Below are 24,765 nucleotides of genomic sequence, written 5' to 3'. Positions count from 1 at the left end.
TGCTGAGCCCCCGGACGGCAGAGCTCAGCTTAGCGGGGAACAAAGGCGCTCGCCAGCGCCATCTCCCCCACCCATCCCCCAGCCAGAATCCCAAAGGGAACCAGTTCCTGCCAGGGAACTTGCTCGCGCAGCGCAAACACCCAACGCAGTGCTTCTGTGGAGCCACCCCTCCGGAAGCGGGTCTGACTCCCTCCCGCTGCCACAGGGCCCCTCCTGAAGTGGATCACCTAGGGAGAAGCAAGCTAAGCCTGCCCCTCCTGCCCCCGTGCACCTTGCCTACCCACCCCAACTAATACGCCAGATTCCCAGCACCACAAGCCTGGCAGTGTGCAAGTAGCCCAGACGGGCCACGCCACCCCACAGTGAATCCCGCCCCTAGGAGAGGGGAAGAGAAAGCACACACCAGTCTGACTGTGGCCCCAGCGGTGGGCTGGGGGCAGACATCGGGTCTGACTGCAGCTCTGCCCACCAACTCCAGTTATACGCCACAGCACAGGGGAAGTGCCCTGCAGGTCCGCACCACTCCAGGGACTATCCAAAATGACCAAACGGAAGAATTCCCCTCAGAAGAATCTCCAGGAAATAACAACAGCTAATGAACTGATCAAAAAGGATTTAACTAATATAACAGAAAGTGAATTTAGAATAATAGTCATAAAATTAATCGCTGGGCTTGTAAACAGTATAGAGGACAGCAGAGAATCTCTTGCTACAGAGATCAAGGGACTAAGGAACAGGCAGGAGGAGCTGAAAAACGCTTTAAACGAAATGCAAAACAAAATGGAAACCACGACGGCTTGGATTGAAGAGGCAGAGGAGAGAATAGGTGAACTAGAAGATAAAGTTATGGAAAAAGAGGAAGCTGAGAAAAAGATAAAAAAATCCAGGAGTCTGAGGGGAAAATTAGAGAACTAAGTGACACACTAAAAAGAAATAATATACGCATAATTGGTATCCCAGAGGAGGAAGAGAGAGGGAAAGGTGAAGGGGTACTTGAAGAAATAATAGCTGAGAACTTCCCTGAACTGGGGAAGGAAAAAGGCATTGAAATCCAAGAGGCACAGAGAACTCCCTTCAGACGTAACTTGAATCGATCTTCTGAACGACTTATCATAGTCAAACTGGCAAAATACAAGGATAAAGAGAAAATTCTGAAAGCAGCAAGGGATAAACGTGCCCTAACTTATAAAAGGAGACCTATAAGACTCGTGACAGATCTCTCTTTTGAAACTTGGCAGGCCAGAAAGGATTGGCACGAGATCTTCAATGTATTGAACAGAAATAATATGCAGCCGAGAATCCTTTATCCAGCAAGTCTGTCATTTAGAATAGAAGGAGAGATAAAGGTCTTCCCAAACAAAAACTGAAGGAATTCGTCACCACTAAACCAGCCCCACAAGAGATCCTAAGGGGGATCCCGTGAGACAAAGTACCAGAGACATCGCTACAAGCATAAAACATACAGACATCACAATGACTCTAAACCCTTATCTTTCTATAATAACACTGAATGTAAATGGATTAAATGTACCAACCAAAAGACACAGGCTATCAGAATGGATAAAAAAAACAAGACCCATCTATTTGCTGTCTACAAGAAACTCATTTTAGATCTGAGGACACCTTTAGATTGAGAGTGAGGGGATGGAGAACTATTTATCATGCTACTGGAAGCCAAAAGAAAGCTGAAATAGCCATACTTATATCAGACAAACTAGACTTTAAATTAAAGGCTATAACAAGAGATGAAGAAGGGCATTATATAATAATTACAGGGTCTATCCATCATAAAGAGGTAACAATTATAAATGTCTATGCACCGAATACCAGAGCCCCCAAATATATAAAACAATTACTCACAAACATAAGCAACCTTATTGATAAGAATGTGGTAATTGCAGGGGACTTTAACACTCCACTTACAGAAATGGATAGATCATCTAGACACACGGTCAATAAAGAAACAAGGGCCCTGAATGATACATTGGATCAGATGGACTTGACAGATATATTTAGAACTCTGCATCCCAAAGCATCAGAATATACTTTCTTCTCGAGTACACATGGAACATTCTCCAAGATAGATCATATACTGGGTCACAAAACGGCCTTTCATAAGTATACAAGAATTGAAATTATACCATGCATACTTTCAGACCACAATGCCATGAAGCTTGAAATCAACCACAGGAAAAAGTCTGGAAAACCTCCAAAAGCATGGAGGTTAAAGAACACCCTACTAAAGAATGAGTGGGTCAACCAGGCAATTAGAGAAGAAATTAAAATATATATGGAAACAAACGAAAATGAAAATACAACAATCCAAATGCTTTGGGATGCAGCGAAGGCAGTCCTGAGAGGAAAATACATTGCCATCCAGGCCTATCTCAAGAAACAAGAAAAATCCCAAATACAAAATCTAACAGCACACCTAAAGGAAATAGAAGCAGAACAGCAAAGGCAGCCTAAACCCAGCAGAAGAAGAGAAATAATAAAGATCAGAGCAGAAATAAACAATATAGAATCTAAAAAAACTGTAGAGCAGATCAACGAAACCAAGAGTTGGTTTTTTGAAAAAATAAACAAAATTGACAAACCTCTAGCCAGGCTTCTCAAAAAGAAAAGGGAGATGACCCAAATAGATAAAATCATGAATGAAAATGGAATGATTACAACCAATCCCTCAGAGATACAAACAATTATCAGGGAATACTATGAAAAATTATATGCCAACAAACTGGACAACCTGGAAGAAATGGACAAATTCCTAAACACCCACACTCTTCCAAAACTCAATCAGGAGGAAATAGAAAGCTTGAACAGACCCATAACCAGCGAAGAAATTGAATCGGTTATCAAAAATCTCCCAACAAATAAGAGTCCAGGACCAGATGGCTTCCCAGGGGAGTTCTACCAGACGTTTAAAGCAGAGATCATACCTATCCTTCTCAAGCTATTCCAAGAAATAGAAAGGGAAGGAAAACTTCCAGACTCATTCTATGAAGCCAGTATTACTTTGATTCCTAAACCAGACAGAGACCCAAAAAAAGAGAACTACAGGCCAATATCCCTGATGAATATGGATGCAAAATTTCTCAATAAGATACTAGCAAATCGAATTCAACAGCATATAAAAAGAATTATTCACCATGATCAAGTGGGATTCATTCCTGGGATGCAGGGCTGGTTCAACATTCGCAAATCAATCAACGTGATACATCACATTAATAAAAGAAAAGAGAAGAACCATATGATCCTGTCAATCGATGCACAAAAGGCCTTTGACAAAATCCAGCACCCTTTCTTAAATAAAAACCCTCGAGAAAGTTGGGATAGAAGGAACACACTTAAAGATCATAAAAGCCATTTATGAAAAGCCCACAGCTAACATCATCCTCGATGGGGAAAAACTGAGAGCTTTTTCCCTGAGATCAGGAACACGACAGGGATGACCACTCTCACCGCTGTTGTTTAACATAGTGTTGCAAGTTCTAGCATCAGCAATCAGACAACAAAAGGAAATCAAAGGCATCCAAATTGGCAAAGATGAAGTCAAGCTTTCGCTTTTGGCAGATGACATATTATACATGGAAAATCCGATAGGCTCCACCAAAAGTCTGCTAGAACTGATACATGAATTCAGCAAAGTTGCAGGATACAAAATCAATGTACAGAAATCAGTTGCATTCTTATACACTAACAATGAAGCCACAGAAAGACAAATAAAGAAACTGATCCCATCCACAATTGCACCAAGAAGCATAAAATACCTAGGAATAAATCTAACCAAAGATGTAAAAGATCTGTATGCTGAAAACTATAGAAAGCTTATGAAGGTAATTGAAGAAGATTTAAAGAAATGGAAAGACATTCCCTGCTCATGGATTGGAAGAATAAATATTGTCAAAATGTCAATACTACCCAAAGCTATCTACACATTCAATGCAATCCCAATCAAAATTGCACCAGCATTCTTCTCGAAGCTAGAACAAGCAATCCTAAAATTCATATGGAAACACAAAAGGCCCTGAATAGCCAAAGTAATTTTGAAGAAGAAGACCAAAGCAGGAGGCATCACAATCCCAGACTTTAGCCTCTACTACAAAGCTGTCATCATCAAGACAGCATGGTATTGGCACAAAAACAGACACATAGACCAATGGAATAGAATAGAAACCCCAGAACTAGACCCACAAACGTATGGCCAACTCATCTTTGACAAAGCAGGAAAGAACATCCAATGGAAAAAAGACAGTCTCTTTAACAAATGGTGCTGGGAAAACTGGACAGCAACATGCAGAAGGTTGAAACTAGACCACTTTCTCACACCATTCACAAAAATAAACTCAAAATGGATAAAGGACCTGAATGTGAGACAGGAAACCATCAAAACCCTAGAGGACAAAGCAGGCAAAGACCTCTCTGACCTCAGCCGTAGCAATCTCTTACTCAACACATCCCCAAAGGCAAGGGAATTAAAAGCAAAAATGAATTACTGGGACCTTATGAAGATAAAAAGCTTCTGCACAGCAAAGGAAACAACCAACAAAACTAAAAGGCAACCAACGGAATGGGAAAAGATATTTGCAAATGACATATCGGACAAAGGGCTAGTATCCAAAATCTATACAGAGCTCACCAAACTCCACACCCGAAAAACGAATAACCCGGTGAAGAAATGGGCAGAAAACATGAACAGACACTTCTCTAAAGAAGACATCCGGATGGCCAACAGGCACATGAAAAGATGCTCAACGTCGCTCCTCATCAGGGAAATACAAATCAAAACCACACTCAGATATCACCTCACGCCAGTCAGAGTGGCCAAAATGAACAAATCAGGAGACTATAGATGCTGGCGAGGATGTGGAGAAACGGGAACCCTCTTGCACTGTTGGTGGGAATGCAAACTGGTGCAGCCACTCTGGAAAGCAGTGTGGAGGTTCCTCAGAAAATTAAAAATAGACCTACCCTATGACCCAGCAATAGCACTGCTAGGAATTTACCCAAGGGATACAGGAGTACTGATGCATAGGGGCACTTGTACCCCAATGTTTATAGCAGCACTCTCAACAATAGCCCAATTATGGAAAGAGCCTAAATGTCCATCAACTGATGAATGGATAAAGAAATTGTGGTTTATATACACAATGGAGTACTACATGGCAATGAGAAAGAACAAAATATGGCCCTTTGTAGAAACATGGATGGAACTGGAGAGTGTGATGCTAAGTGAAATAAGCCATACAGAGAAAGACAGATACCATATGGTTTCACTCTTATGTGGATCCTGAGAAACTTAACAGAAACCCATGGGGGAGGGGAAGGAAAAAAAAAAAAAAAAAGAGGTTAGAGTGGGAGAGAGCCAAAGCATAAGAGACTCTTAAAAACTGAGAACAAACTGAGGGTTGATGGGGGGTGGGAGGGAGGGGAGGGTGGGTGATGGGTATTGAGGAGGGCACCTTTTGGGATGAGCACTGGGTGTTGTATGGAAACCAATTTGACAATAAATTTCATATATTGAAAAAATTAAAAAATAAAAATGAACACCAGCATGATGCCTCCAGCATAGATGAGTTCTTCAATATTTCAGTAGGGGTACAATGTGACAGGCATACCTATTTTCCTCTCTCAGCTCAATTTTTGAAAAGTAATAGTGATTATGCTTAATAACCACATAGGGGAGATTATGGAGAAACAAATCAATGACCATTTTAATTCTAAAGATACATGTTAAGAAACTGGCTCCACTGTTTCCCTTCACCTCCATGAGCACTTTGTTGTGTCTGTCCTCCTATTTCTTTTCGTTTTCTGCCTTTTTTGCCTTTTTCTCACCAGATGTTTTCACTAGTCCCACTCCCATTTCCACATACAGGATTTCTTCATCTTAATCCATCATAATATAGACATGAAGTATACTGTTATGATTCATAAGGTGGGTAAAGGTGCATTTCCTGCTAGTATTTTTAATGCATACAGTATTCTGATAAAAAATGTTTTTCATGTATGAAAAATGCAGCCCAGCTTATTTTATCCTGAGCAAAGATGCAGAGAGGAAAAATGGAAAACACAAGAGTGTCAGTAAGCTGCAGAGGAATGCCCTCAAAAGTAACACAGGAATAAAAATTATTTCACTGTGAACACAAGATACTTCTCTGAATCCCTGCAGGGAAAATCCCCTTTGCTGCTGAAGGCAAAGTCAGGGAAAACTTCTAAAAGCTAGGTGCAAGGCACAGCCAAACATCTGGATTCAGAAGGACAGCAAGACGGTATTTGTTCCTCTTGCATATCCTTAGAAACGGCATCCCTAGGATCTCTCGTGTATCTACTAGCATGTTACAGATCTAGCTGTGTAGAACACACCCACTGGCCAACAACCTGGGCAGCTCCCATGAAACAGAAAGTGTATCTGACAAGGAAGAAACAAAATGACATATAAATTATGCATAGAGCCTAATGTCTACCAACTGATGAATGGATAAAGAAGATGTGGTTTATATATACAATTGAATACTACCGGGCAATGAGAAAGAATGAAATCATGCCATTTGCAGCAATGTGGATGGAAATGGAGGGTACTATGTTAAATAAAGTAAGTCAGTCAGAGAAAGACAGATATCATGTTTTCACTCATATGTGGATCTTGAGAAACTTAACAGAAGACCATGGGGGAAGGGAAAGAGAAAAAAATAGTTTTAAACAGCGAAGGAGGCAAACCGTCAAGAGACTCTTAAATACAGAGAACAAAATGAAGGTTGATGGGTGGAGGGTAGAGGGGAAAATGGGTGATGGGCATTGAGGAGGGCACTTATTGGAATAAGCAGTGGGTGTTTTAAGGAAGCAATGAACCACGAGAATCTACCCCAAAAACTAAGAGCACACATTAAACAGTTTATGTTAGCCAATTTCACAAGTTATATTTTTAAAAATGGCATAACTGAGAACAAAACACAGAGAAATAAGTGTGGTTCCCAGAGTCTTGCCCAACTGTTATCAGTCACTTAATTTCATGTTGGTTCCCAATACATCTAGATCTACATTAAAGAGACATGTTTTACAACCACATCATGTCCAGCTCTCAAAAGGCCTTGGGCTTATACCAATGTGCTAAGGGATTAGAGCTCCTTCATAGCGTCTTTCCTCCTCTTCATGGAGATGACACTCCTCATCACAACATCTGTATGTATTGTACGGTGAGGTCCCTTCATGGGGACTACAGGCTGTGTTTATTACCTCCAAGGGAGAATTCTAACAGAATAGCTTCTAATTTTTTTAAGCCATTATACTTTTTCTAAACTTTTAAAGATGCCAGGCCGTTTTTATTTTCGTACATTTAAAAGCAACAGAATACAACTATCTTGTATATATAGTCTTAATCAGTGGTCTCTCCACAATCCCACAGAATTAGAGGGTGGTCTTGATCAGTATCTCCCAATGTATTTCTCCATCTACAGTCAGAATACAACAGTCATGGTCTTATTTTCTCATCACTTTTCTGATAAAGAAACAGGGTACTTTGGGAAAATGGGCCAACAATTTATTTAGAAGTAAGCCTTAGTGGAAATCATCAATAAAATGTCTGAAGATACACTTTTTATTATAAAATTAGTATTCAAATTGTATGAAACTGGTGTCTATGGATGTACTTAATATTTCCTAATTTATCAAGTCATTAAATTGTACATACAATTTTTCCAGAAGAATTTACATATATGGTGGCTAATTTTTAAATGTTACTTTTTAAAATGCCCCTTCCAGGAAGAAGCCTCTCCCTTTCCAAACCAGACTATAAACTGCTGAGCTGATGTCTAAGAAACACCTTTAATTCAGCAAGATCTTCTATTTCTACTGCCATATTAAAGTTTTCCAAAATAATCTTGAATGACCAAATTAGCTGGTCCTTTACATTTCATTAGTACAATTAGATGTAAATGACAGCTTTATACATATACTCACTTTTCCACACATAACAGGTGTTAAATGGCCACAAGCTGAAATAAGGGTCACTACACCATAGAGAATGACCTACAGAGGACTTGCCAGGATAGGGGTATGCACTGCCACCACTATTAGCTCATCTCCCACCTCCAGCCTATTTGAGAGAAGGCTAGAGATTTGCTGGCTGAATGAGGAATAATTTTTAAACAGTTGTTGGCTTGGTAGGAATTGCACTGGAGCCTCCCCACACTGCCTTCTTTTTAGAGCATGAAGGGGAGAGAACATTCTCCCTCCAAGGAGAGCAGCAGCAAAAGAACTCCCTTAAGACAGGGGAGGGACAGAAAGGAATCTGGCACCTCCCTTCCACCAGAATTATTGCTGAGCTACAAAAGGAAATGCACAGGCTCCATATGCTATCACCAGAAAAGCTGTGGAGAGGCAGGGTCCTATATGATAGAGACAAGGGCTGCCTAGAGCTGTACTCAATGGAAGAGGTCAAGAGGATAGTGGGAGAAGGCTACACTTCCAGAGTTTTGTGGGGCAACGATGTGTTATCTGTCCTGTGGGGCAAGTGGACAATGAGTACCTTGAAGGGAACCTATCCAAGAAGGCTACCTGCCCCTGGAGCGTGGTGGTGCCAGCAGAAAGATGCTGGAGCTGTATCCCTAGGAGTAGGATCCAAGAGGGAAGGGCATGATAAAAGGTCAGGTGGAGAGTACATTCCCCAAGGCAAAAAAAAACAGGAAAAGGTGTGTGGGGGGGGCGGGGGGTGAACAGAGGTTAAGACAAAAAAACCCACCAGTATTTATTGCAATATATTTTGAAGTCCTATTACTATATGCATATTATAGTATTATATAGTCTTGATTCATTGACTCATTTTTGGAATGGACTTACTTTGGAATATTTATCACTGCTCATATTCTCAGATCCAAAATTAATTTTGTTTGACATTACTATATTCACTTCAGCTTTCTTTTGATTACTATTAGCATGGTGTATCTTTTTCTATCATTTGACTTCTAACCTTTCTGTGTCTTTATATTTAAGGTGGGTGACTTGTTGACAGCATCCAGTTTTCTATATTCTCTTCTTCTATCCAATCTGATAATCTCTGCCTTTTGAGGTTTTTAGACGACTTACATTTAATATAATTATTGATATGGTTAGGTTTACATGTATCACCTTACTCTTTTTCACTTATCTCCTCTGCCCTTGGTTGTCATTTTCCCTCTTTTTCTGCCTTGTTTTGGATTTACCAGATATTTTAAAACTATTTAATCAATTTAATTTTCTGTGTTGTTTTATTAGATGTATCTTTCTTGGAGGAGGGGGTTGTTTTAACTTAGCATATTCTATGTTCACTATCATTCAGTTCACTTTTACTACTCTGGCAACTGGAAAAACGCCTCCAGTCTACTTGAGGTTCAATAATTTGTTGCAGAATAAATTAATAACACAGCTAAGCAAAGTCCAATTAAACAAAATGCTCAACACATGGAATATTCTTGGGGTGCCTGGGTGGCTCAGTCATTGAATGTCTGACTCTTGAATCTGTCTCGGGTCATGATCTCACAGTTCATGGGATCAAGCCTTGCATAGGGCTCTGCACTAACAAAACAGAGTCTGCTTGAGATTCTCTCTCTTTCTCCCACTCTCTCTCAAAACAAATAAATATACTTAAAAAAATGGAATATTCTTACTAACCAAGTTTCTAATCAAATGAGGGTTGTTGAGAAAACTATATGCTGGTGTTTTTTGTTTGATTTTTTTTTTCTAAAATGTGATAGTTGGCACTCAGGCCTTACAAATTTGCTGTACTGGAAATAATTTTGCGGTACCTTATTCTCATCATTCTTAACATCAGTGATACTCACGTCTGAACACAGGGATGGAAGAGAAGATACAGAATGCAATATATCTGTACAGAGCTCAGGATATACCCTAGAAGTTAAATATTTCATTTCTATTTGTTTGAAAAAAACTGTAACGTTATGTTTTCTCTGTAATCTGACCTTGTCCGTAATTCAAAGGGGAAAAATTCTTCTAGTTGCTGAAGACTAAAGGAGGATATTTTCTGCATGGTTCAACAGAGTAAAAGCAAAAAGTCATTTCTATGCCAGACTCACAGAAACTACTATAGAATTTTAAAACTGAAATTAAATCAAAAGAGATTACAATAAAAATAATAATGTACTAGTAAACATTGAATGCCTAATAAAATTGCCTACACATTTAAATGTAGTCAGAACATGATAAATAGACCAAATAGTGCATTAGAACAGCTCCCAGCTCCCACAAGGGTTACACTTCTTTTGTGGTACATAAAAATATGACCCCATCATTGCTTTCACATGTTATTTCCAGTTCACAATCCTCTAGGGCAAAAACTATCCTGAAGATGTGAAAATAAATTTGTTACTGTAAATAATAATTAAATAATAATAAATGTCAAATAATTGTAAATAAACATTCCTAAAGAGATAAAGGATACTCATGAATTTAAATTACACCTTGTCTGAAGCAAAGCTTTTAAATAATGATTAATAACAAATACAGATCACATTTTAAATCTGTAAATCCTTGTTATAAAAAGAAACCTCTATAAACTGAAAAAGTTCAAGTAATCAGCTGAACTACATTTCTCTGTAAACCACAGCAGTGATAAACATCCATTAGCCAGTGAGTATTCTCATGCAACTTCTAGAAGATGGCATAAAGGGTTACCAAACAGGGTCCTTGAACGTTGGTTTCTTTGAAGTTTATTTCACCTTCATGATTGACTCTGTTAATGGGACTATACGCAGTACTTGCACTATAATATTTACTTTATAATCAACATTGGGCCTGTGATGTGTATGTGAAGGGGTGTATATGTGCATATGTACATACATACATATATACACATAATATACAGGAGCATAGTCCTTCACTTGCGAATGGGAATATAGAAATCCACTAAACTCCTAATCAAACATATGTCAGGTAGCAAGCCAATCTATACTATAAACACCCATATCACCTATTCCTTCCCAGCATAGTAAGGCAAAAGAATAAAGTAAATGCCCAAATTAGAAATCAGTAAGGAGGTCTAGAAAACATGGGGCAGCTGAGGCTTAAAAGACTTTGTTATCTGTGATACACAGTATAATGGGGTTAATACTTGGCCTCCCAAGAAAGCCAAGAAGGCAGAAGATGTGCACGACCACATGCATGGATGTGCACACAGGTATGTGTTCTGCACAGAGGTGCTACATCTCTCAGCTTACTGTGAAAGGCCCTATGGATGGAAGTCCCACCATCCCACTGGATCTGAAGAACTGAAACATTCTTAATCCTTACAGGCTGGAAAACGCTGGTCCACTGCCACCTGCTGCATGTCAAGGTTGGGGAATTAAGACCTTCCTCAATCACCAATGGAACAGGTATAGTTTCGCCCCTAGCAAGGACTGCCAGGTCCTCTATCCCCTCCCATCATGACATTGCCTGAGAGGTTCCAGAGCCTCAATGTGTTGGTGGTGAGGGCATACAACCTAGGAACAGGCAAAGAAAACCTACAACCTCTAAAAGGGACCTGGTCCCTGGAGGTAGGGGGATACAAACTAAAATGAGACTTCACCAACAAAAGAGACAAAAACAAACAAACAAACAAAGATAAATTAATGGACACAGAAATGCAAATCCTGAAGGTGATCTAATTAGGACAGAAAAAATATCTTCTGAAATGACAAAGATTTGGGAAAAATTTTTTTAAATGCATAACCTACCTGAAGGAGAACAAAATAAGTGGTCTGGAACAGGACTTAGTAAACTTTTTGTAAAGATCAAATTAGTAAATATTTTTGACTTTGTGGGCCATATCTTCTGTTGAAACTGCCCAACTTTGCCACTGTGGCATGAAAGAAGCCATAGATAATACATATATAAAATGTGTTTGGCTGTGTTCCAATAAAACTTTATTTATAGAAACAGGCAGCAGCATGGATTTGGCAAGCAATATCAAGCCTGTAGATCCCTGGTCTAGAAGGTCAAATAAAAAAATCTATCCCAACACAGAAGAAAAGAAATAGATCTAGAATATTTAAAATGCAAAATCAGTAACTCTAGAGGGAAAAAAGGTCCAGATGAAAAACACATTAACTGAAGAACAAACACAAGAAAACTTTCCTTGGAAATCCTTAAACCTTCTGGGGGCCTGGGGGGCTCAGAGCCCCACCTCAGGCTTGTTGCTGTCAGCACAGAGCCCACTTTGGATTCTCTGTTCCTCTCTCTCTCTGTTCTCTCCCATTTGCATGGTCTCTCTCTCAAAAATAAACATTAAAAAAAAAAGCATTGGACCTTCAGGCTTAACCAGGCATACCCTGCTGAAATATCTGAAATACCAGAATAAAGTTAAAATTTTATTAAAAAAGGAAAGGTTACCTAGAAAAGAGAGAAAATTAGTGTCAGATTTTTCATGAACATCAACACTGAAAGCTATCAAATGGAGGAACAATTTTTAACAAAGTGATGATACAAGAAACTGTACCTGTTCCATTGATGGTCTGTCTCTACACTAACATTAACCTGTAAGAAACAGAAAACCAATTTCATACATGATGGCAAAAACAGGTATAAAACCCAGAAGGGAAACAGATAAATATTTTTAATTACATATGTTTAAATTAATATTGAAACTTAGATTAATATATAAAATTCTGATCCAAAAATCAAAAAGGTTTTTAGAGTAATTGGAAGCAATTTTTTTTAAGTTCATATGAAAGAGTATATTAGAATTGATAAGAAAATTTTGTAAAATAAAGAAGAAATAAAATGACAAATGTTCTTCACCAAATACAGTATTATAAAACCATTACATTTTAAACATTATGTCATTGGCAAGGGAATACACAAATGCATTAGCAGAATAAAATGGAGAATCTAAAAATAGATCCAAATGTATGTTGAAACACAGTAAGTGATGAAAAATGGAAATGAAGGCATTTTTCAAAAATGGTAGTGGCTATAATAATTAACTATCTGAAAGGAAACAAAAATTATGTGAGATAAAATATACAGAGTTCAAGTGGATTCCAACTATTTTTTAATTGTAAGAAACTTAGCAGAATGTGTTATAACCTCAGCATTAGAGAGACTTTCTCAAGCAAGTCACAAAATACTAAACCAGAAAGAAAACAACATTTAACTTTAATAACTTTATGGCAAAGACATCAAGTCAAATGACAAACAGTAACTGAGGAAAAATCTTGCCAGACAGATGAAACAGTAGGCCCAAAACTCTTTCAAAACAGAGAGGAAAGGGGTGCCTGGGTGGCTCAGTTGGTTGAGCTTCTGACTTCGGCTCAGGTCATGATCTCACCGTCTTTGAGTTTGAGCCCCATGTCTGACTCTGTGCTGACAGCTCAGAGCCTGGAGCCTGCTTTGGATTCTGTCTCCCTCTCTCTCTGACCCTCCCCGGTTCATGCTCTGTCTCTCTCTGTCTCAGAAATAAATAAACATTAAAAAAAAAAAAAAAAAAAAAAAAAAAAAAAAAAAAAAACGGAGAGGAGGAAGACAGGTATTTCAACAGAAAAAATATACAGGGGATGAATAAGAAATCCAGAGATAAGGAAACCCTAGTGGATAATACATGAGAAGATACTTATTTGCTGTCTTGTTTATAGCACTAAAAAACTGGCAACAACTTAAACATTCATGTGATGAAACTAGCAAATGAATTATGGCAAATCTATATGATGAATATAGAATATTATATATTATTAAAAAGAATGAGTCAGATCCATATGTATTGAAAATAGAGGGACTTTCAGATATCAAGATTTTAGCATTTTTGCAATTCCTCAAAAAACTCCACAAGGTACCAAGTGAGAGAGTGTGCGTGTGCATGTGTGTGTGCATATTATACAATCATGACTAAAAGGTTGGGACAATCACACATATACATCCACTGTGAACACTGGTTACTCTGGAAGAAGGGGAAACAGAATGTTGACTTTTACTTTGCACACATTTATGTTGTTTGTTTTGCTGCAAAAAGTATTAACTGCTTTTATAACTTGAAAAAAAATTCAACAAAGCAAATTTTAAAAAATCAGGAGCTTCTGGTTTCCCAGGAGATAATGACAGTTGACTAAGTGACAGTTGAATCTCTCCCAAAACCATACAGATCAACCAAGAGAACAAGTGAAATCACCCATAACTCATGTCTAGAGCCAAGGCTCAAAAAACAATTGGCAGGGCCCAGCACAAAACGAAAATGAGGGGCCCCAGCCAGGGCAGAGATATCAATCTCCCCTCCCCAGGGGCCTATCACTGCCAACAAGCCCGGACTGGCAACCTGCCAGGAATTCCAACTTCTGTGCTAGGATACACTGTGCACCTGGATCAATGGGAGATAAAAGGCCCCCCTCTGAGTCACCTGCTGAATGCACTGTGACAGTGACAAACGGGGACAAGGACAGCCGCTGGTTTGCCCTGATCCCAACCCCTCCTGCACACACTTCTCTGGTGGGTCTGGAGGAATGGACAGAGCACAGGCCTCACTGGGCCACCCCAGCCAGAGAGAGGCAGTGATCACAGACTAGGGGCAAGAACAGGTGGCTGACCCGATCCAGGAGAGGTAGAGAGCGAAAGAGGAGGTAGAACCCAAGTGGGAGGCTTTAGGGCCCTGATACATGTCCACTGTGCCATCAAATTTCACTTACAAAACACAAACCTCAAGATTAAATTATTAAGAATTTCATGACAGTGATGACAGAGAGTTCAACTCCAAGTGTGAGGCCCTTCTGAGAACTGGGCCCTGTCGAAGTGCATGGTAGCTTGCCCAGGAAACCGGCCTGCCTAGAGCATAGACAGGGATGGAGCACACTAGAAATTTCAATAAATGCACAGGGAGGTAACAAACATCTGAGATGATCAGAAACCTGGCTAGAGAAGAGGGTCAGGTGGCAGGTTGGGATGGCAGAGCAGACCAAAATCACCTCCAGAAAGAGCTTCCCACCCTGAATGTGGAAACACTGAAAACAAGCCGGATGATTCTACTTCCAGGAATACAGGAAGCTGGAGGGTCGCAGCCCTCCGATGCCTGATGGTTAAGGGGAAAAAAGAAGGACACAATCGAAATTAAGGGCCCTTTGGAAAGAAAAGCGATTCACAAAATCGTAAGACACATCAACCCTCCTTTTCTCTCCCCAATAGGCCCTATTTATGAAAGAAGCTACACTTCCCTGTACACAAACTAAGAAACCTAGTGGGCTCTCACCTCTGCTAGCAGAGAATCACCAGTTACTGCTAGACTAGCTAGGAAAACAGAAGACATTTCAAGATGAACAGAAAATGGCAGACACGAAAGAAATCCGTCAACCTTGAAGGACTAATAGTGAGAAAAAGAAAATTAATTCCAATTAGGCTTCTTTTCATTTCAAGTCACAATGAATGTTCCAACCATTATTCAACTGTATTTCAGAAGTAGCATCTTGGTAGAAAAGAAAAACAAAGAACCCAAAAAACAAAGACTGGAATATCAGCCCCTTTCTGAGAAAGGCAGAAGGAAACGAAGTGGGTGCGTCATTCCACACCTGGCGTTGAGGGTTTGGGGTAACAATACAATGACTGCAAAAAAGAGGCGGTGAAAAAAACCATTAGAGATGGAAATCTTGAAAGACAGCACCAACCTATCATTCTCCAGGGCAATGATTTCAATTTTTTTTTAGCGACTCAATTTTCTACACCGAAAAGCATTTATTCACATAGTTCGCGGAGATCTTTCCTACCTACTTTTGAGACTGTTTTTCACTGTGGTTCTTTTCTGAGCACAATTCATATCTACTTTAAAATTAAGAGATTCACAATGTCCAAGGTATCTCTCAATTTCTGAAGAATTAACACTTAAAAAGTTCTTTGGAGGAGTCCCAGTGTATGTAATCCAGTTGCTAAGCAACAGCAATCTTTTGAAACGGTGACCCAAATGGATCTGAAAGGTATATGCAAAATTTTCCAAGGGAAGATACAATCATAAAGATCATGCTCTTTATTGATTCCACACAATTTCCAATGCCTTATTTCTATTTAGTAACCTTTTAGGCCCCATTAATGAGGACAAAATGAAAGCACACTTCATATCGATAGTAACAGAAACACCTAAAATATAAAATACTCCAACGTCCTTTTAGTCTATTCTACACTCATACTAAATCCATCCACTTAGGAGTTATTTATGTATCAACTAAGAGAGAAAATACTTTATTATTGTATAGTGCATGTGTGACCAATGGTATCACCTAAGATTGCCTTTCTATAAGATTCGATTTCAAGTTTCACCTCGGGGCTGTACAACTAAAACTTCAGGTACAGGTTCCCCTTGGTGTCTGGAAGTGGAGCATTTCTATAAAACCTTTACTAAGCAGCAATGGCATAAAGAAGCAATTACCACTCATTTCTATTGAAAAAAATTTTAGTATCTCCAGACCTCAAAAATACCCTCTCTTGGGCTTTTCTGATACCTTAGGACACATCTTGCTAGCAGATGCACAAAAGAAATCACAAAAAACACAGATGCTCACAGACGCAGTTCAAAGCCATGGCGGCTGGATGCTGAGATGCTGACTGTAGCTCCCAGGAAGGAGCTTGGTGACACCTCTCTCACAGCTCGAGGTGCGCCCTGCCTCTCTAAGGGCTGGCTGCAAAACAAACACTGAATGCTATTTTTGCTTTTCACCTTGTTTCATACAAGTGAAAATCCTTTTCGGATTTCTTTTGTTTGTCAAAACCAGGTACTAACATAGGTCTTTCATTAAAGTGAAGTGGCACACGGCAAACTTCTGAAAAAGAGGAGTACCTGCCTGGATCCTAAGCTTTTACTCCAAAACTTGTGTTCCAGTTTTCTAGGCTGCCTTTGGAGAACAATGTCAAATAACGAATGGTGAAAGGTAACAATATTCATTGTAAGTTGTTTTCATGCCAATGAAATTCCAAATGAATAAAATACCTACATGGGGCAATTTTCTATTTCTTTTTCTCTAAGGTTTCTCTAAGAAGCAGAATAAAAATGTTAATATTTTGAACAGCTTTTACCAATCATTTTGAAGGCCAATGCTTCAGAGATAGCAATTTGGGATCTAAGGGTGTAAAGAGGGAAAACTGCTAAAAAAAAAAAAAAAAAGAATACACATTAATAACACGAAAAGACACTTCTTATAGTCAACTATTTTTCTCTGCAACCTCACACGCAATAACGATTATGTGTCTCCAGGTAAAGAACACATTTTCAAACACTACCTGAGTATTGCAATGACGTATCCTTTAAAATACATACCCAGGCAAAAAAAATAATAAAATGAAAAAAAATACATACCCGTTCAAACTAACATTGCAACATACTTGGAACATTATTTTCTTCATAATTGTTGTGAGGCAATATATTCATATATGAAAATACAAACTGCCTTCCGAAGAGTGCCTGATGTTGCCCAGAAACAAGTGGGATTGGCTTCTGCTCCTTGTACACTAACGTTCTTGCTACTTTTTTACTGAGGTACATTTACAGGCAAGAAATCAGTTCTTTCACATACATGGCATTTGCTCTCCAAAAATATAAGGCTTTACAATAGGATGCGATGTCATGGTGGAGAGACTAAACTGATAAAATACAAAGTGGAAAGGTTGAAATGGGAATTATCTACCCAAACTCGGTAACAGAAAAATTTATGGAAATATCTATCAGATATATTTTTTTCCAAAGCACCAGTTATCAACCATTCAAAAAACTTCTCGTGGGGCGCCTGGATGGCGCAGTCGGTTGAGTGCCTGACTTCAGCCAGGTCACGATCTCGCGGTCCGTGAGTTCGAGCCCCACGTCAGGCTCTGGGCTGAATGGCTCGGAGCCTGGAGCCTGTTTCCGATTCTGTGTCTCCCTCTCTCTCTGCCCCTCCCCCGTTCATGCTCTGTCTCTCTCTGTCCCAAAAATAAATAAAAAACGTTGAAAAAAAAATTAAAAAAAAAAAAAAAAAAAACTTCTCGTACCTCGAAGGCTCTCTCTGCCAGTTGGAAAGTACAGGTAGCAATAACCTCCCTTCCAGAGTATCAACACCTTTCTACTCATTCCAAGAAGAGGAAATGGGCAGATACAAAATTATCTTCCTAAACAAACACAATTAACAGGGCCACCAATCTTGCTGCATCCAAGTCAGAACAGGAACTTAATTGCACCTCCAATCATGGGACACTGGGAAAATTAGGACCAATTCCCAATAAGGACACGGAAAAATACTGAATAAGGTATCTTAAAGCATTCTCTCAAAGGCTTCAAAGAAGTATCAATATAGCGAGGAATTACCAGGTCAAATTCTAGATCAGAACCCAGTTGGGTAAATGTACTATCCAGGATTATTTCCTAATTTGAAAGAAAGAGTTGTGAAACTGAGCTCCTTGTTTTAAAAGAGTCAAAGGGGAAAAGGAAACTAAAGCAAAAGCTGGAGGCCACCAAACGTGGAGAATGTGGGGAACCACCCGAGGATTCATCTGTGGCCCTAAAGGGGAAAAGAGTGAGCTGAAGTGAACCAGTCATTGGGCACACTCAAAGCATGCTTGCACCAGCTAGGTCATCCAGGGAACCTGCAGCCTTGAACTCAGGTTAAGCCAGTTAGTGCAACCACCGAACCTTGGTGGAAGCAAAGAAAAAGATAACCAGGCACATGTGACAATATAAATGAAAGCCAAAACAAACAACAGAAAGAGAGCCAGCCTTCACATTCTCAGATTATCAGATGCAGACTATAACACAACTATACTTACAACATTCAAAGATACTGAAACCAAAAAGCCTGAAATTTTCAGAAGAGAAGTGAAAATCGCATGTTAAAAAAATGATTTGGTAGACTTGAAAAGAACCAAATAAAACTTCTAGAACTAAAAAGTAATAATCCAAAATAAATCAATGGAAAGATTTAACAGCAAATAAGCTACAGTTGAAATGAGAATTAGTAAACCTTATGATATCAGAAAAACTATCCAGAATGTATCACACAAAGACAAAATGGAAGAGAGAGCAAGAAACACGTGATAGAGACGTGAGAAGGTCTAAGATGTATTTACTTGGAGTTTAAGGACAAGAGTCAGAAAATGAGGGAGAAGCATTGTGTGAAGCAGTCATAGCTGAGGATATTTTAGGACCCATCAAAGACACCCATCCATGGACTTAGAAGGACTAACAACTCCCAAGCAGTCTAAATTAGAAGAAATCCCCACCTACACACATTGCAGTGACACCGTGGAAAATCAAAGACCAAAAAAAAAAATCTTAAGAGCAGCCAGAGGAAAAAATACAGATGACCTTCAAATGAATCACCCTCAGAATAGATACTTCTCAGCAGCAATGAGGGAAGCCAGAAGACCGTGGAGTGGTATCTTCAATGTGCTGAAAGAAAATAACCACCAAACTAAAATTCCATATGCAGTGAAAATATGCTTCAAGAATGACAGGGCAATAAGGATATTTTTAAACAAAAATAGAGTTTGCCAGAGAGGTCCCACACCAAAAGGAATAGGGGTGCTCTTCCGGCAGAAGAAAAATGGTCCCAGGAGGAAGGAATACAAGAAATAACAAAAACGGACACACGGGGTCAACCCGAATAACGCTGACTGCAGAATGCCGTAACGTATCATGAGGTTTAACACGTACATGGAAACAACATACAACACAACAGCGGGTAAGTCAAAGGGAGATAAACCTGCTGTGTTCTTGGAGGCAGAGTGGTGCTGAGTCACTTTGGACTTTGGTAAGTTAGAGGTGCATTCTCTATTTTCTCCAGTGACCAAGAAGAGACAAGAAACACACTAGTGGGAGGGGGAAATCAAATGATTTAAAAAAAAAAAAAAACAAAAAACCACACAACAAAAACGCAATCCATCTAAAAGAAGGCAAGAAAGGAGGGAAACAAAACAGATGGGACAAACAAAATAAAAAAAAAAAAGTGGTAGATTTAAACCCAAATATATCAGTGACTACATTAAAATATAAATAGAATAAAACATAGCTGGTATGGGATCAGAGCGCTTTAGAATTAATAGGAGCTTTAAAGCTATTCTGAATTCCAAATTTCACCTCTCTCTGCTGTTTAACCCTACTGCTGTTAGGATAACATCTAAACTCTAAATTCTTTAGCATGCCTCTTGTGAAGGGCTGACCACCTTTTCCACCTTGTTTTCCAGCCCTCTTGGTGCTCCCATAGCCACACTGGGCCAATACAGGACAGGGCAGCTATGGAAGGGGCTGGGAAATGCTCAGTAAAATCTCAAAGATGGGGCACTTGTGTGGCTCAGTGGGTTGAGCATCTCTTGATTTCAACTCAAGTCATGATCCCAGGGTCATAGGATCAAACCCACATCAGGCTCCATGCTGAGCATGGAGCCTGCTTAAGATATTCATTCATTCATTCATTCATTCATTCTTCTCTCTCTCTCTCTCTCTCTCTCTCTCTCTCCCCCCCCCCCCCAGCTTGGGCTCTTTCTCTCTAAAATAAATTTAAAAAATTAAATCTAAAAGAACACAAACTTTAATGATATTGTATGTTTTGTGATTACGTTGGTAAATTAATTACCTGAAACACCCTGACACTGGATAATTGACCTTGACCAGCTATTGCACAATTGTAATCACATCTGTTTCATTGATTTCTGTGTACTTTATACCAAACACAGGGCCTGACACATAGTAGGTACCTGACAGCTAACGAATGAAGTACACTAATGTGGGATGCTGCCCAAACTACTAATCCTCATTAGCCTACATTAACTTGCAAGTTAAGTAAATCAGAGCTGATGGCCTGAAGATGCTAATACCAATATTCTCAACCTCCTCCGCACATGATCACCGTGACCATCACCATCCTACCTAACCATCTAGAGATCTCATTATAGGCAAGGCCCTGTAACTAGGAACTTTTCACAGATTGCTGAATAGTCCTAACAATGCTCTAAGGTACTATTACTATTCCCATTTTATACATGAAGAAACCAGAGGCACAGGTAAGTTAAGAAAACTTGCTCAAGGTTACAGGACAAATAAATGGCAGAGCTGGGATATGAACCTGGGCAGCCTGACTCCAAAGTCCAAGCTCTTAGCTATTACTGCCAAAAGCTTCCCCAGTTATCAAACTGTCTTCAAGAACCCATAATGTGGCTGAAAGATGCGACTACAGATGGCTATTTAATAAAGAGTACCCGTATTCTGTACTTTTATAACGTGACCTAGAAGAACACATCTCATGATGTTCAGCTAAAATTCACTTGCAGAATCATGATACATCTCCTGTAGCCTTTCCTACCCTCTCTCTGCACCTGTGAAGAGAGAACTCAGTGGTCCCAGAAATATGTCTTGCTCTCCAGAGTTGACAGCAAAGCCCTAGCACACCAGCGACCCAGGCTGAGAAGTCAGTACAAGATGACTATCAATCATCCAAAGCTACAAAGACACTGAGAGACCTCCCCATAACCCAACCCAATCCAAGATGTTTAACCCCTCTATTTGTTAATTTGTAAAAGGTTGCTTGTGTAAACAAAGATAGGCCATACCCACCTAAAGAGCCTAGCACAGAGCCTGATAAAGAGCAGCATGTACAATAAATATGAATTTCTTATTCCTCCTTCCAGTATGATGACATATCCACAGGTGCATGCTTATCCCCTTAGATATTCGTCTTTTTGTGTTGTTTGTGCTTCTGTTGTTCTTTTTGAAACAGAGGCAACTGAGAAAAGCAGCACTAATTGTGTAACAGGGACGTGTGCACACAAGCCTGACCACCAGAAGGAACCTCTGCACACACCATCTTACAGAAGGCCTGCACCCGCCTGTAATTGCTGTTTTTGTTTTCACAAACCTTCCTGCTTTGCAAAGAATCAAATCCAAGCCTCCTTAGCCAAATGATTTCTTCTGTGCTGGAAAACTTGCCCTAAAAACTTCATTCCCCTCATTCTTATCAGCGGCAGATCAAGAGCTGCTCAACAGCTCGCTTCAGGTGACCAAGAGCAAGCAGCCTTGACTGCTGAGAAGTCTGGATGCCACTAATGCCTTCCCCAATTCTCCTCACTCTGCATAGTAATTGCTACAAATGTGGCATGTTGCAGCCCACACGCTTCTGAGACATCCATTACTTCAGAAAATGCTGTCAGGTAAATTAAGGACAAAGACAAAACTTTAGTTCTAAATTTTCCTGCTATCTCCTGGACTGCCAGCACTTTATTTTAAGCTCCTTTTTGCCACTTGGTAGATATGACCATTACAGATCAGGAAAGGCACCCCACCTCCCTGAGCCTACACATCCCTGCCTAAGGTTCAGAGGCCAGGCCAGGGTTCGACTTTGCCACTTACAAGCCATGTGGCCTTGCAACCCCTCAAATTCTCGGACTGAGAATTTCCTTACATCTCACCATAATCCAGCACAACGGTGATGAGTGAAGTGTTTATGGTGTACCTTTTGTAAACAGAGGGTAATTAAGTGTAGTTTTCCCTGTTATGAAAATATGGACCATTATACTTATTCGGATACAATTTATTAACTGCTAGCAGCATCATTTGGAGAACTCTGCTTGTGCTGTTGAATGTAAAAGGCTTTGCGGCCAGATCCTGGATCTATCGACAAATGAATGTACTGGGAAGCCACATGCATTAGTCAGCCCAGGCTGCCTAACAAAAACCACAGATTGGGATCTCCAGAAACAGAAATCAGTCTTGCAGTTCTGGAGGCTGGAAAGTGCAAGGTCAAAGTGCCAGCATATTTGGTTTCTGATGAGAATCCTCCTGCTGGCTTGGGTGGGGCCTTCTCATTGTGTCCTCACATGGCCGACAGAAGAGTGAGCTCCCTGATGTCTCATTAGAAGACTAATCCTACTGGATCAGGACTCCACTTTTACGGCCTCATTTAACCTTAAGCACCTCCATAAAGGCCCCACCTTCAAGGCACGGTGGGGGGCGGGTAGGGTTTCAACACAGGAACTTTGGGAGGACGTAATTTAGTCCACGGTACCATCTTTGGTGTGTCAATGTCCAGACATTTTCTGGCCTAACTAGATCTCCCTTCCCCCCACAGATAAACGAGATTCCGCAAGTGCATCTCACATATTGTCTGTGTGGCCTCAACACAGTTGTTTCATTGTAGTAGGTGCACGTGGAATCCTTTCTTGCAGCGATGATGTACACTGGGGTGAGGAAGGTCTTGTCACTCAGGGCCAATGACTGTGTTGTGGATGAGCAATAAATTGAAGCTACAAAATAAGTGAATTTGATTTGGGGTTTCCACGTACTCCTTGAAGATACAGAGCATACCACTCGATGTACAGCCGTGCTCAGTCCCTCGTTCGCTGTCCAGATAGGGAGCTCCTGGTTCCTCTGCACCTTGGCCAACCAACACTCACTGGGAACTGACCACAAGCCTGGTACTGTTCTAGGCTGTCGGGATCCAGTCGGGAGTAAAACAGGCAATGATCTCTGCCCTCATGGAGCTGGAAGTCTGGCCAATGCTTATTACGCCTTCACTTTCCATTACTGCCTTTTGTTTCAGGGTCAGAGCTGGCTCTGGAAGCCCAGCAAGGGACTATCTGCCACTTTGGGAATACCAATGAACCTCTCTGCACCTCTGTTTTCTCAGATGTACCAGGGAGAAAAGCAGGTATGACCTACATGTGCTGTTCACGCAAACCGACACCATGCTTCGACTCTTTCTCCGTCTGCCTACTTGTAACCTCAGACTTCCTTGCGTGGGTTCTGGAGAGCATGTTATGGGAGCAGGGGAACCTTCTTGAGAGAAACCAAATCTTTCCAGAACGCGGGCCCCCAGGGAGGGACAGGGACACATTTTACCCGGTACCAGGAGAGGGACCCCCCCCCCAGGTATACAGGACAACTCTGCAGGGATTTTCCAAGCATTAATGATACGAGCAGAACCCCCAGCCCAAATCCTGGCATGTGCTACATGCTCCACAAAAGAGGTATCGAATTCAGAGCATGGCTCTACCTCCCCACTGGCCTAAGAGCCATGCCTGTGGCCCCATATGCCACTGGGAATGCAGTCGCTGTGATAGGACATGGAAGGAGGCCCATGTGAGAATGATGCCACCCACGTTTGGGGCCCTGAGGGCCCCGGCACAACTGCAAGTGCCAGAACGGTGGCTCCTGAGTCGAGTCCTGGAGGAGAGGCAAGAGCCCTGTGAAGAGGCTGAGGTAGGGAACTGACGGCCCAGGAGAAAGAAGGGAAACGTATGTCTATGTGTCCCTGTGCTGGGGACAGACAGTCTCAGGAAGCCAGAGGTCTTAGCATTGTGAGGGTGAGGTGCTACCCCCAGAAGCCAAGTTTTGAGTGCTACTAGCACCCTACTGTACCTGGCCTGGAGAAAATATCCATGCCCAAGGACGAACATTAACTACCTGATTTGTGCATTCTATTTATATGTGAAGCACTGTTTACTTGCTTTACATATAAACATAATCCTTGTAACAACCTATGAGGTGGGCTACTGTCATCCCCATTTTACAGATACAGAAATGAAGGCACAGACAGGTTAAGTAATTTGCCTGAAGTCACACAGGTGGTAATCAGGAGAGCAGAAATAAACCCAGAGTCTGAGAAGCTCTTACCAGGAAGTACATCATATTATTGGCTGCCTCCCTCTCCTTAATGAAGTTCAGTAACCATCCTCAAGAAGCTCACAGTTCTCGAGCCTCCTCCAGTAGACCATGGGCTGGCTACATTTTTCTGTAAATGACCAGATAATACATATTTCTGGTTTTGTGGGTCACTTGGTCTCTGTCACAACAACTCCACTCAGCTACTGTAG

General features: G+C 40.5%; 1 protein-coding gene across 4 annotated transcripts in view; it reads right to left on the bottom strand.

Moving 5' to 3' along the window:
• Nucleotides 1–24,765, bottom strand: part of PDE8B (phosphodiesterase 8B) — a 251,434-nt gene that overhangs the window by 188,771 nt on the left and 37,898 nt on the right. The window contains exon 1 of one of the 4 annotated variants that reach the window (XM_015536538.2): nt 12,467–12,484. The exons of the other annotated variants lie outside the window; for them this stretch is intronic. Within the exon in view, the coding sequence (XP_015392024.1) occupies nt 12,467–12,475 (9 nt within the window). The 5' untranslated portion in view covers nt 12,476–12,484. Of the gene's footprint in view, nt 1–12,466; nt 12,485–24,765 lie in introns of those variants that run through there. 4 annotated transcript variants of the gene reach the window in all.

The sequence above is a fragment of the Panthera tigris genome, chromosome A1 (assembly GCF_018350195.1).
Source record: "Panthera tigris isolate Pti1 chromosome A1, P.tigris_Pti1_mat1.1, whole genome shotgun sequence".
Lineage (NCBI taxonomy): Eukaryota > Metazoa > Chordata > Mammalia > Carnivora > Felidae > Panthera > Panthera tigris.
The sequence above is the reverse complement of the archived record's forward strand: the minus strand, read 5'-3'. Positions and strand labels throughout refer to the sequence as shown.